At 48.9% G+C, this 12,520-nt stretch overlaps 1 protein-coding gene across 2 annotated transcripts in view; it reads right to left on the bottom strand.

The window, feature by feature from the left end:
- The window catches only part of NEMP1 (nuclear envelope integral membrane protein 1), a 38,673-nt gene extending 33,525 nt beyond the window's left edge, over positions 1–5,148 (bottom strand). For both annotated transcript variants that reach the window (XM_066584454.1, XM_066584455.1), the window contains exons 1-2: positions 4,982–5,148; positions 1,083–1,204 (exon numbers count right to left, since the gene is read on the bottom strand). In XM_066584454.1, the coding sequence (XP_066440551.1) occupies positions 1,083–1,204; positions 4,982–5,072 (213 nt within the window). In that variant the 5' untranslated portion in view covers positions 5,073–5,148. The remainder of the gene's footprint in view (positions 1–1,082; positions 1,205–4,981) is intronic.
- Between the last annotated feature and the right edge of the window lie 7,372 nt (positions 5,149–12,520).

Genomic DNA, 12,520 nt, shown 5'->3' with positions numbered 1-12,520 from the left:
TGTGTAAGGATGAGTTAATAATGGCTGTGAATTGAGGATATCCCTCTGGGCTTTACGGAGGGATCACTGATTCTGAGCCTGATTTGGGGCAATAATGTATAAACATGAGTGATAGCCAATAATGAGGATCACGTCAGGCACTTTTCAGCGACTGATGCATGTGGGGGAGGTCCGGTGGAGGCTCCGATCACGTGCTCTGTCAGTTGCAAGTGACGTATATTTGTTAAATAGACTGAAGGAGTCCCTTGACACTGCTGGGTACAGCGGCCGGATTGCGTGGGAGGAGCCGGGTGTGAGCTCCGATCATGTGTTCTGTCAGCTGACTCTGACGTATGCATGGGATTCTCACAGACTGAATTCTGTGATGCTTAGAATAGGAGTCCCGGACAGGAATGACGGCATCAGCGTGCGACCTCTCCAGCGCCCGTTGGCAACACACGTGAGGTTAAAAACACTATGGCTGTATTGATTTGATTATGCTGCACCGGTAATGTGAAACTGATTCACCCAATGAAGGTGGACTTAATGTAATGTGATGTTGTTTCTATGTATGTGATTGGTGGAGGCGGAGTTATGGTGACTATTTAATGTTGGCAGGTGTGTATGTAACCTAGCACTTGACAAAGACTCTTCTGAGTTGAAACGTTGTGGGCAATAAAGTTTTTCTGGAATCAACCCCTGAGTGCTGCTCTTATCTACTCTTCTGTACTCCCTGGGGGCAGAGATGGTACAGTCTCTATGTGGTCATGTGATGCTGTGCTGTTGGATCATGGAACTGATCACACAGCATAGTAAAAAGAAAGAAGGGACACATCTCAGCATCAAGATGAAATCTGATGACAATCAGACAGGAGGCTGCACTGCATGGGAGTGACTGCAATATACAGAGGAAACAGGCGATCAGGTAAACGCTGCAGGAATTGAGAAGTGTTTTTGCTGGAGTGGCCCTTTAATAATAAAGGCACCTTCTGTTTTTAGCCCACTATTTCTCAACAATGTCTTTGCTATGACAACAGCCTCGAGGACGTGCAATATTTATCAAATAGAGACATCACTAGGTCACTGCTACAATGATATCTTACCTGCACTTTAGTCCAGACGTCAAACCACTTTGGTTCTAATGTTTTCTTGTAGCAGAAGTTCAGTGAGGTATTGTAGATAGCAGACTTCCCCGCCACAAGTTGGATCACTTGTACTTCTTCTCCTTAAAGAAAATGGAGAGAACTTTTAAACAACTTAGAAAGCAACTGTGATGGTGGGAAAAGTAATCTAAATGACAAATGATCTTAGCCGAGAGGCTTCGGGCGCCCTCACATATACTGGCATTGAGGAAGCAGGAAACTGCACAGTTAGGGGCGCTCACGATCCTCAATGCTGCATCAAATCAAAAGAAACATTCCAAGAAAACTGGAAGATTCACCAAAACACCACAATGAGCGACACGTGCCGAACATATCAACTACTTGTTGCCATTTATATTACATTCTGCAAAGACTTCTTCCACAATATTACTAAATGTTGCAATCCACCTGACCACATTTGGCTAAATTAGGTTTACATATATGCCAGCCATCAGGTAAGGCTAACTTCACACGGGTGGGGAAGATATGGGGCAGTGAATCTCGCTCCCATATCGCGCTCCCCACCATGTGAATTCATGTCAAAACAGCCTTGCATCACTTCAGGGATCAAGGGAACCTCTAGCATGGCAGAGGTTCGCAGAGTTTCTCCCATTGTTTTCGATTCGCATCGTATGCGCCTAGCACGTGGTACGAAGCTGCCGCTGCCCCATTGAAAACAATGGGCGCTGCGACGCGGGAGCACGCAGATAGATAGAACATGCCACGATTTGTTTTTACTGCATAATGGCGGTGTCATGCAGGAAAACATCGCTAATGTGTATGACCCCATACAAAAGATCGGGGTTCATATTTGTGCGTCTCGCCCGTGTGAAGCCGGCCTAAAGAACGCAGCACTTGGAGCTTTTGGCTGGATCGGTTGCTATAATGTGATAAATGGGTTTCATTTTATTTGTCACTTTTTACTTCTTAAGAGGCGCGCACACACACACACACACACACACACACACTTTTTTAAAAATTTTTTATAAACAGGAATGTCAATTGGGGGGGAGGAAAAGGACTTGTTATTTGAATAGCGCTAACTTATTCCGCAGCGCTTTCAGGTAATTTTTATTTATTTATTTATTACCCCCCCCCCCAGCAAGCTGGGTACTCATTACACCGATCTCGGAAGGATGGAAGGCCGAGTCAACCTTGAGCCGGCTACCTGAACCATGCAGGGATTGAAGCCGCAACCTTCAGGTTGGGAGCGAGAGCTTAGGACTAAATACTGCTGCCTTAGCACTCTGCGCCAAGCGAGGACTCTCTAATGTTAAAAATACATTGTACAAATAACGGCAAGTTTGTGCTTTGCGATTTTTGTGCGATGCGTTTTGTACATTAGAAACATCAATTGACATTTGTGATATCACGGTCACAAGTGTGGAGGCCGCCTAAGGACAAATAAAATGAAACCCATTTATCACATTATAGGCGAAAGCTCCAAGTGCTGCGTTCTTTAGGCCGGCTTCACACAGGCGAGATGCACCAATATGCGTTGCCCTGTGTGTGTTTATGCCACTTTGAAAAGAATAAAGAAAAGGACATATTGGTGTCTGCACTGTCTTGATGCAAACTTGGATCGGGGAGGGAAATGGTTGGTCCCAGATCCCCCCAGTAAAGCGTACACCTTCTTGAAATTCTATATAAGGTGATAGTAGTGCAAGAGAACCTATACTTTTTTCTCTTTCTCACTCTCTACCAAGGCTCCATACCCTGGCTCTATGGTTCCTGCTGCTTCCCTAATTGGTATCACTACCTGAATAATATATCAAGGCTGAAGTGGACCTACCACCTGGTGTGGCGTTCTGCTTGACAGACTCCTCACCCTCTGAGCAAGTCCCTTTCCAAAAGTATATTTATACTATAAATTTATATTCTCTCTATGGTCGCCTGCACACGGCCGGGTCGGATCCCCTGTGAGAATTCTCGCAGCGGGATCCGACCCGCGCCCCTGTAAGGACCAGTGTGGGTCTCACCTGCTCCCGCGGCTCCGGCCCTGTGATGTGCCGGCACATGCGCAGGCGGCCTGGCACAACTAACATTTCTGTGCGGGCCTCTGCGAGACCGGCACAGAAATAGAACATGCTGTGATTTGTTTTCCGCGCGTGATTTCACGCACACAGATAGTGTCCGTCTGCCTAGGCCTGCATTTTCTAATGCAATCCTCTGGCGGCAGCCACGGGCGGAAATTCTGCGGAAAATCCCACCACGGAATTTCCACCCGTGTGCAGCTGGTTTATATCTGGAGCGCAGACACTTCATCTTTTTGCTTCATCATTTATCTCTATAGGGACTTTTGCGCAGGAAAATAGAGCATGCTGCGGGTTTTTTTCATAAACCAAAACGCGCAGGAAAAACGAATGGGTTTTATTCACCGCGTACGCAAATATTTTGTGCGCAAATCTACCCACGTGATGCAGGCCTAAGAGCTCGTTAACATGGGCGGACTCTTTACACACGGAATCCGTAAAGAAAGGAACATATTGACTTCAATAGATTCCTTTACTTGTGCGTATTGCTTTATATTCCTTCGCGTAAAAAAATATGCAGCACGTTTTGTTTTGATGTGTATTACCAACCAAAACAGACGATCGACGTGAAGAGGTGGGACAAATACACAGGACTAGAGATGAGCGAGTAGTGCCTTAGCCGAGTATCTCCCCGCTCGTCTCTAAAGATTCTGGGGCCGGCGGGGAAGAGCGGGGAGGAATAGAGGGGAGATCTCTCTCTCCCCCCCACTCCCGCCGCAACTCACCTGTCACCTGCGCCGGTCCCTGAATCTTTAGAGACGAGCGGGGAGATACTCAGCTAAGGTACTACTCGCTCGAGTAATGTGCCTTAGTGAGTATACTCGCTCATCTCTACACAGGACACTTATGCATTCAGCACATGTTCACGCAGCACATCAGCGGGTCCTTCTGCGCATGTTTTATAAGCGCTACATATTTACGTACACAAAATCCTGCTGGAAGCGCCGATATATGCGGGATGATGAGATTTTCAATCACGAGAAATATGCAGCGTATTTACATGACCGAGACGCCAGTAAGCTCGTGTGACCGGGCCCTAAGGGTATCTTTACAGGGCGGAATCCACCGTGGAAAATCCCACGCAAATCCCACCTCTACAGTTGGCATCTTTCTGCCGCGGTTTTTGGCACGGATCCGTACGTGAAATTTGCCCTTATGGGGAATTGCAACGTTTCCACATCAAGAAATGACGTCAGAAATGTTATTTTCCCCCATGGGAATCCTGCCAACAAGTTTTGTCCATTGATAGGACTACATCCACACGCAGGTCTGCGCCAAAACCCACTCTAGAAAGCCGCGGATTTTACCATGTGTGTTTTAAGCAGAATTCACCACAGAGAATTCCGCCGTGTGAACATACCCCTAATATCATGGCAGACTTGTGTGCGCGACGCGTCACTTCCTGAAGCGGAAAAGGGCAACATCCGCGTGCAGATCAGCGCCGAAAACCACAACCAAAAGACACTGTTTTTGGATTTAGAGGCGGAATTCACTGCGGAAAGTTCCACGGTGAAGTCGCTGTGTGAACAGCCCTTAAGGTGTTTTTACCACAGCTTTCCCAGAGCCCTGACCAGCTTAAGAGCAGAACCTGGCAGCCTTGTCACTCAGGATCCTTGGACAGCTGGGTGACAACTTCCTACCCAGAGACTGACAACGTGAAGAAGCCGCCTGGGGCTCCATAATATCTGCAGGACGGTTGTTGTCCCCCATGGTCACATTACACACTATGGGCGCAGACATCTTGCAGGAGGCGCCCCTTCCCTCCAGTGCGGCTCCCAGCAGGCACTGTACAAGCCGACTGCAGTGTGTACAGAGGTTCCTCGTTACCTGCTGCCGCAGCACATACTACCGGGGCCAGGAGCAGCACGGCCACCACCGCCGCCCTCACCACTCCACGGCCAGCAACTTCTCCCGCCATAACCACCGACTCAAATCTGTCATCCAACCGAGGCGTGGAACGCAAGCACCGCCGCTGAGAGAGCTTAGAAGGTGGGACGCTGTTTGATGACGTCACGGTCAAGTGACAGGTACTGGATGCACCACGTGACTGCACATTCAGACGCACTTCAGTAGCGATGAGCGATTCCAGCGACCTGATTGGTTGTTGGGTACACACCCCACTTTGGAGATGTGCAGGAGTGCAGCAGGGGGTTGGGGTTAGGGTTACGGGTTAGGGTTAGGTTTTTTTCTGATTTCTGATTTTTCAGATATTTTCCGCATATTAAACTAATGACACTAGTTGCCCATTTCAGTGCATGGATGTGTGTTTTTTTTTTGTGCGCACAAAAATTACAGCAAGGGCCCCCCTTCATATGAATATTTGCGCAAAATCACATAAATGCGCAATGTATTTACGTCATGAGTGATGCACTTTTGCGTACGGTTTTGCCCATATGACTGTACTTTCTGCACTCGCAGGACCAATTTCCATGAACGCAGAACACGCACCGTGATTTTAAAGGCTATTTAGCCTAATGAGTTCCAGGTGTGCTCTTCTCCCCACAGAATTGCGCAGTATATCGCACAATTATACACGTATTGAGCGTGCATTTGCATATCGCCCGTAAACTTCTACAGGGACTTCCGTTGTGCAAATTCGCACAAAAATAAAGTATGCTGCTTTTTTTTTGCGCTTGCAAAAAAGTAGTGAGAATGAACCCATTGAAACCAATGGCTTCTATTCTGTGTGCATTTTACACGCAACATGCCGTGCAAAGCCTATCTCAGTCTTAGATCAGTGGTGGCCAACCTATAGCATGTGTGCCAAAGGCGGCACGCAGAGCCTTCCCTGCTGGCACGCGCCGCTAGTGGCTGCTCACCACATTAGTGAAGGCCGGCAGGGGCTGCGGCTCCCCTGCCGGCGTTCACTCAGTAGCGCTGCTATCTGCGCTGATCTCCCCCCCCCCCCCCCCCCCCCCCCATCCCCTGATGCCTCCTACTTGGTTCCGCGATAGCAGGGGAGGAGGCGTCCGGCAGTGTGCACCAGCGATCAGGCAGAAGAGGCGCTTCCACGAGGAGGAGGGGTAAGTATGTGGGTCTCGGGGGGGGGGGGGAGCCGCTAGGGGGGTGTCACTATTATTACTGCTTGGGGCCGATGGGGGGTCTCACTATCATTACTGCTGGGGGGGGTGTCACTATTATTACTGCTTGGGGGCCGCTGGGGGGTGCCCCTATTACTGCTGGGGGGCCGCTGGGGGGTGTCACTATTATTACTGCTGGGGGGCCGCTCTGGGAGGTGTCACTATTATTACTGCTGGGGGGCCGTTTTGGGGGGGTCACTATTACCTCTAGGGTGGTGGTGGTGGTGGGGGGGGGGTCACTATTATATTGGGGGCCGCTGTAGGATGTCACTATTATCGCTGGGGGGACACTATTATCGCTGGGACTGCTGGGGGGGGGTCACTATTACCGCTGGGGTATGTTTACATGTGGCTTAAAAGGGCAGGGCTGTTTCAAAAAAGACAGCCTGCAGATTTTGACAGCTTTTTGGATGTGGGAATGCTGCAGAATTTTCCACAGAAATTTCCGCTGAGGACATTCTGCAGCATTTCTGCGTCCAAAAAGCAGTCAAAATCTGCACAATGTCTATTTTAAAACAGCCCTGCCCTTTTTATAATAACGGGGGTAAAATAATAGGTCATGATAACCCCCACCACCTGAAGTGGGTTTTGGGTTGCAGTTTGGGCACTCGGTCTCTAGAAGGTTCGCCATCACTGTCTTAGATGCTGCTGCCCATACTGACCCCGGCATCTAAATGGTTTTATAGAAGGGGGGCAGCAGTCACAGTGAAAATGAATAGAGTGGCATCGCTCATGCTCAACCGCTGCTCCATTCAGTCTCCTCCTCACTGCAGAGGAATACAGTGAGCCCACAGTGAGGAGACACGGGACCCCTATTTTGGAATTGCGGAGGGGGTCTGAGCAATGAGTCTTCAATTGATCAGACATTTATCATCTACCCTATGGATAGTAAATTTTGGTAAATTTATATTTACACAAATCAATACAATCTCGCATTGGCAAGCGCTAGCGGCGTACTGTATTTCCTGTATGTACCGCAAAATTCCACGATATAGCGAAAAACTCTGCTAAAACAGGATTATATAGGGTCTATCAAAAATCCGCGATGCGCTGAAGGGGCGGTTCTCGAAGTGCTGCTAACAACTCTCATCAACACAAGAAAATGGCGCTATAAGGGTGTTTCCATGAAGTCGGGCAACCTCTGACATCATTCCTTGCTTTTGTTTGTTTTTGCATGCGCACAAAGGCACACGTGTGGGTAAAACGCTGTAAATTTTACGCGGCGTATTATGATATGGTCATGTGAGCCCAGCCTTAGTAATCTTATACTGACAGAGGAGTTAGTAGTCCGGTAATGGTGAGTGTAACACTGCTGGAGTGAGTATAGTGGTAAGCCGTGATAGGCTGTGAGAATGGCGCAACGTACCCAAGAGCCGGACACTGATTGCCGGAGTCATTGTGGGCATATGCCCATATTGTGTGCATTAACTCCTCAGGAGTAGCTGGGTCTGACTGACGCCATGACCAACAGAGGGTCTAAGGTCACTTTCACTCATGCATTCACAAAACGCCGTGTTAGAAGTCGCGTTTTACCGTGATTTCGAGCAGCGTTTTGGAACGCATGTCACAGCGTTTGACAGCATTTTTTAAGGCACCCTATCATTGTGATGGGTGATGAAGTGTGTTAAAAAGTGTTGAAATTCGTAAAAATAGAGCAGATGGCGCTCGAAAATCGCTTTGTTAGAAAAAAATGGGAGCGTTGTACACGGCGTTTTCAAACGGCGCACTAATCGCGGTGAAAAGCGGGCTTGGTGAGAGCGGCCCAAGGGCCCATTTACAAGGAACAGTTATAATTAGAGATGAGCGAACGTACTCGTTTAGGGCGATTTCACAATCGAGCACCGCTTTTTTCGAGTAACTGACTACGTGGGCGAAAAGATTCGGGGGGCGCCGGGGGTGAGCGGGGGGTTGCAGAGGGGAGTGGGGCAGGGGGGGGGGGGAGAGAGAGAGCTCCCCCCTGTTCCCCACTGCTACCCCCCGCTCCACCACGCCGCCCCCCGGCGCCCCCCGAATCTTTTTGCCCAAGTAGTCAGTTACTCGAAAAAAGCGGTGCTCGATTGCGAAATCGCCCTAAACGAGTACGTTCGCTCATCTCTAGTTATAATCCGTGTAAGAGGAACCAAAGTCAGTAGGAGAGGACGCCGGGACTGTGGCTGCAGAGTCTAAGACGGGGGGGGGGGGGGACTCTACCGACTGACTCCACACCTGGTTAAAGTGGAAGTGAGCCACGGTCTTAAACCGTCACGCTGAGAACCGCTGCACGTGTTCCTGTAACAAGCACCATTAGGGGAAGTTATTATGTAATTCATCTGTGCTGCTGAAACTGTCTGGCCGAAAGTTGCGAGGACTTGGAAGAGACTGATCCCTCTAGGGTCAAATCAGGCCTTAAGACTTTCCCAGCGCGCCTACTTATGCTGGACTAGAAGTTCCAGTGAAGTTACAAAAACGTTGTAATCCTGTCTCAAAGTGTCTGTCATTCCCCGCATGACTCGCCTTGTAGAATCCCTCATTACAAGCTCAACAGCTGTAGAAATTGGACACCACAATATACCGCAAGTGTGGTATTGCACTTCATTTGCTCCCGCTTATATGACATAGAGCAGGGGCATCAAACTCATTTTCATGGAGGGTCGCATCAGCATTATGGTTGCCTTCAACCATTAAGGGCTCATTCACACAGGTGTATTTGCGCTCCGTATTATGCATGGATTTTGTACGTGTGGATCCTCAGAGGTACAAAAGCTCGCATTAACATCATGTATTTTTGTTAGGCATTAAAAGGTATCATAGCTACAAGATTACTTGGTTTCTCTTGCTGGGAACAATCACATTTTGCTCCACTGGCTAACACCGAACCTTTTTGGTTTTCCCTATTTAAACGCCATTGATTTTCATTTGGGCATTCAGAGATTTGTTTTTCATGCGTTTAAAAAAAGAAAATCACAGCCTGTCCTATGTTGGTCCGCATTACGAACTGAAATGGCTCATTAAAGTCCATTGGATTGTGCAAATCTGCATGGTACATTTACATTCACTGCGTATTTACGCATGAAGGCAGGAGACAACTATGGGACCTTGTGGGGTTTTGTACATGTGAAAAACATCATGCATGTACCCGTATGCAGTAAATTCACACATGTTCGGTCCATCAAAATGCTTTGTATGTCATGGACCATAACTGCACGCGCCTGTGTGAATGAGCCCTAAATATAACTACTCTTCAACATGACTATGGAGCTCTAGGGGCTATGATGGCGTTTCTACTAGAGATGGGCGAGTATACTCGCTAAGGCACATTACTCGAGCGAGTATTGCCTTATCCGAGTATCTCCCCGCTCATCTCTAAAGATTCGGGGGCCGGCGGGGAGCGGCGGGGGAGAGCGGGGAGGAACGGAGGGGAGATCTCTCTCTCCCTCTCTCCCCCCCGCCCCCCGCCGCAACTCACCTGTCACCCGCGCCGGCCCCCGAATCTTTAGAGACGAGCGGGGAGATACTCTGCTAAGGCACTACTCGCTCGAGTGCCTTAGCGAGTATACTCGCTCATCTCTAGTTTCTACCCTTCCACCTCTTCAGCCCTGAGCTTCCTGCCTCGGAGGATGGTAGGGTGCCCGGTAGGGGGTTGCAGCTTTGCCGCCACCTGTGAGCTGCTGAGCAGAGCAGTGTGGAGGTGCGCGCCGGAGCTCAGAATCCAAGATGGCACCCGCTGCCTGTGCTGGCGCTGCCACTCTGCCAACCGCTGGCTTTGTCCTCCAGGAAAGTGGAGAGACAGTCCTTCTGCGTCCGGACCTCGTTGCGACCATGTAAAATGATGTGGCGGGTTTCAGGAGCATGCGGCTGCTGCGGCGTGGAAGCGCCACCGTCATCTGTTTTCTGTCTATTTGGTTACGTGCATCCATAAATGGTTAAAACCTGAAAACCCAGGTAATTCACAGTTTTCATGACAAAGTACGTGGGTTTTTTTTTCTTAAAGAGAGGCTGACTGTCATTTTCTGCATGACAATGAAACACTGTGTGAACACTAGAGGGCAGTATCTCCAAGAACTGTAAACTGCAGGTTCTCTACTGCCAACTGCAGCATTGATATAACTTAGGGTCCTTTTAGACGAGCCAATTATCGTTTGGACGGGCGAAGAAGCGATGATATCACCGCTAGCTCGTCCGCTCTCGTGCCCTCTGGCAGATACATCGTTGGCTCGTTCAAAAGAGAATCGTTCAGCCGTTCATATTCTCTGTATTAGGCTAGTTACACACTGGCTGATCGCGATATCGCTGCGGGAAAATCATGGCAAAATCGAGTCTTTGTTCCCGCGATTTTTGAGCGTTAGTGCTTTTGCTCGCCAAAACATCGCCGTCGATTGCGATTTTTCTTGAGCAATTTTGCCGCAATTTCTTTTGCAATAAGTCTTTCTAATGTTAAAAAACGCATTGCGTCTCACAAAAATCGCAAGCGTGCGACGCGATAAAAAGGAGGCTCCATAGGGAAACAAGGGCGGTCAAAAAAGCGCGGAAAGATAGGGCATGCCGCGATTTTTCATTGCAACATCGCATGAGTGAAAACATCGCAGATGGGAAGGAATCCATTGAAAATCATTGGTTTCATAATTCTGCGTTCTTACATCGCACAAAAATCGTGCAATTTTATCGCCCCTGTGAAACTATCCTAAGTGAATGAGAATGACTAAACGATTGTTATTTAAACCGAACGGTCCCATTGAAAACAATGGCCAAGCTGTTCGGAGAGACCGCCGAAAAATAGGACATGCAGTGATTTTTTTTTTTTACCCTCGCAGCAAAACCGTGTGTGCAAAAAAATCGGTTGTGCGAAATAATCCACTCAAAATGATGGATTTCATATTTGTGCGAGTTTTGGACGTCTCGCAACACATAAAACTCACACAGGATTCTCGCTTGTGTGCATGTTACCTCATCCTTCTTGAAGCCCTGTATGCGAGGCGTTTCCGCAGGGAAACAGCCTCCCATCCCTGCTGGGCTGAAGGAATCTCCTGCTGTGGCTGTCACAGCGGCGGCAGGAGATAATGATCTCCCATTGATTTCAATGGGGCCGGCGGCAGCAGCGTCTGCTGGATTGAAATCAATGGGACATGATCGCAATCCTCTACCACTGCTGTGACAGCAGTGGCAGGAGACTCTCCGCGACAAGGATTTTCGGGGGGGGGGGGGGGGGGATGGGGTTGAAATATAAGCACCCCCTGAAAATAATCAATAACTGTAAAAAAAAACAAAGAAGAATATCACCTGGGAAGCGCTGTCATCTCCGGCGTGTCTTCTTGCCGGGCCCGGCACTCTTTTTCTGCTGCTCTTCTGGCCGGGAATTGATAATCCCCACCTCCTGAAGCGCTGCCTTTGATTAGCTGAGCGCTGTGACCAATCAGAGGCAGCGCTGACCAGTCATTAAAAGCTGAATACTGCCTCTGATTGGTCACAGTGCTCAGCTAGAAGAGCAGCAGAAGAAGAAGAGTGCCGGGACCTGCAGGAAGACGTGTCAGAGATGACAGCACTACTAAGGTGGCATATTCTTTTTTATTTTTTACAGTTATAGATTATTTTCGGGTGGGGGGGTGGGGCTTATATTTCAAGGGCCCCCTTCGTCGAAAATCCTTGTCGCGGAGAGTCCCCTGCCACTGCTGTCACACAGCAGTGGCAGCAGATCACTATCGTGTCGCATTGATTTCAATGGGGCTGGCGCTGCTGCCGCCGGCCCCGTTGCAGACGAAGGGCGAGATCGCAAAAAGAATGGACATGCCGCAATTTTGTTTTAACGCTGCATCGCAAGCGTTAAAACATCGCAAATGTGCATGGAGCCATTGGAAGCCATTGGCTTCATAATATTGCGATTTCTCAGATGCGAGGAAAACTCCTCGCATCGCCGCGTAAAAAGCGTGCTGACGACTGTGACATCTCGGCCCGAAATCACGCTTGCCCATTTGTAGGTAGCCACATGCAACAATGACTTCTCAGGTGCGACATTCTCAGGTGCGACATTCTCAGGTGCGACATTCTCAGGTGCGACTCGCAGCGCACAGACACAGCTGTCTGTGTGCCGTACGATGTGCGGGAGACGGCGCATCTGCACGTTCCATTTTTGTGCGAGACTCCAGTGAAAACAGAACACTGCAATTTTTCTGTTTCACCGCATCACCACGAAAGAGATCAAGTGTATGAAATGCGCAGTGCGAAAAATCACCAGTACAGAGATGAAATGCGTTTTTAAAGGTATCCAGAATCGCAATCTTAGAAGCGAGATTTCAGTCCGAGTCCTTCAGAC

This window comes from Eleutherodactylus coqui, chromosome 1, assembly GCF_035609145.1.
Source record: "Eleutherodactylus coqui strain aEleCoq1 chromosome 1, aEleCoq1.hap1, whole genome shotgun sequence".
Taxonomy (NCBI): domain Eukaryota; kingdom Metazoa; phylum Chordata; class Amphibia; order Anura; family Eleutherodactylidae; genus Eleutherodactylus; species Eleutherodactylus coqui.
This window is presented reverse-complemented; position numbering and strand designations above follow the sequence as displayed.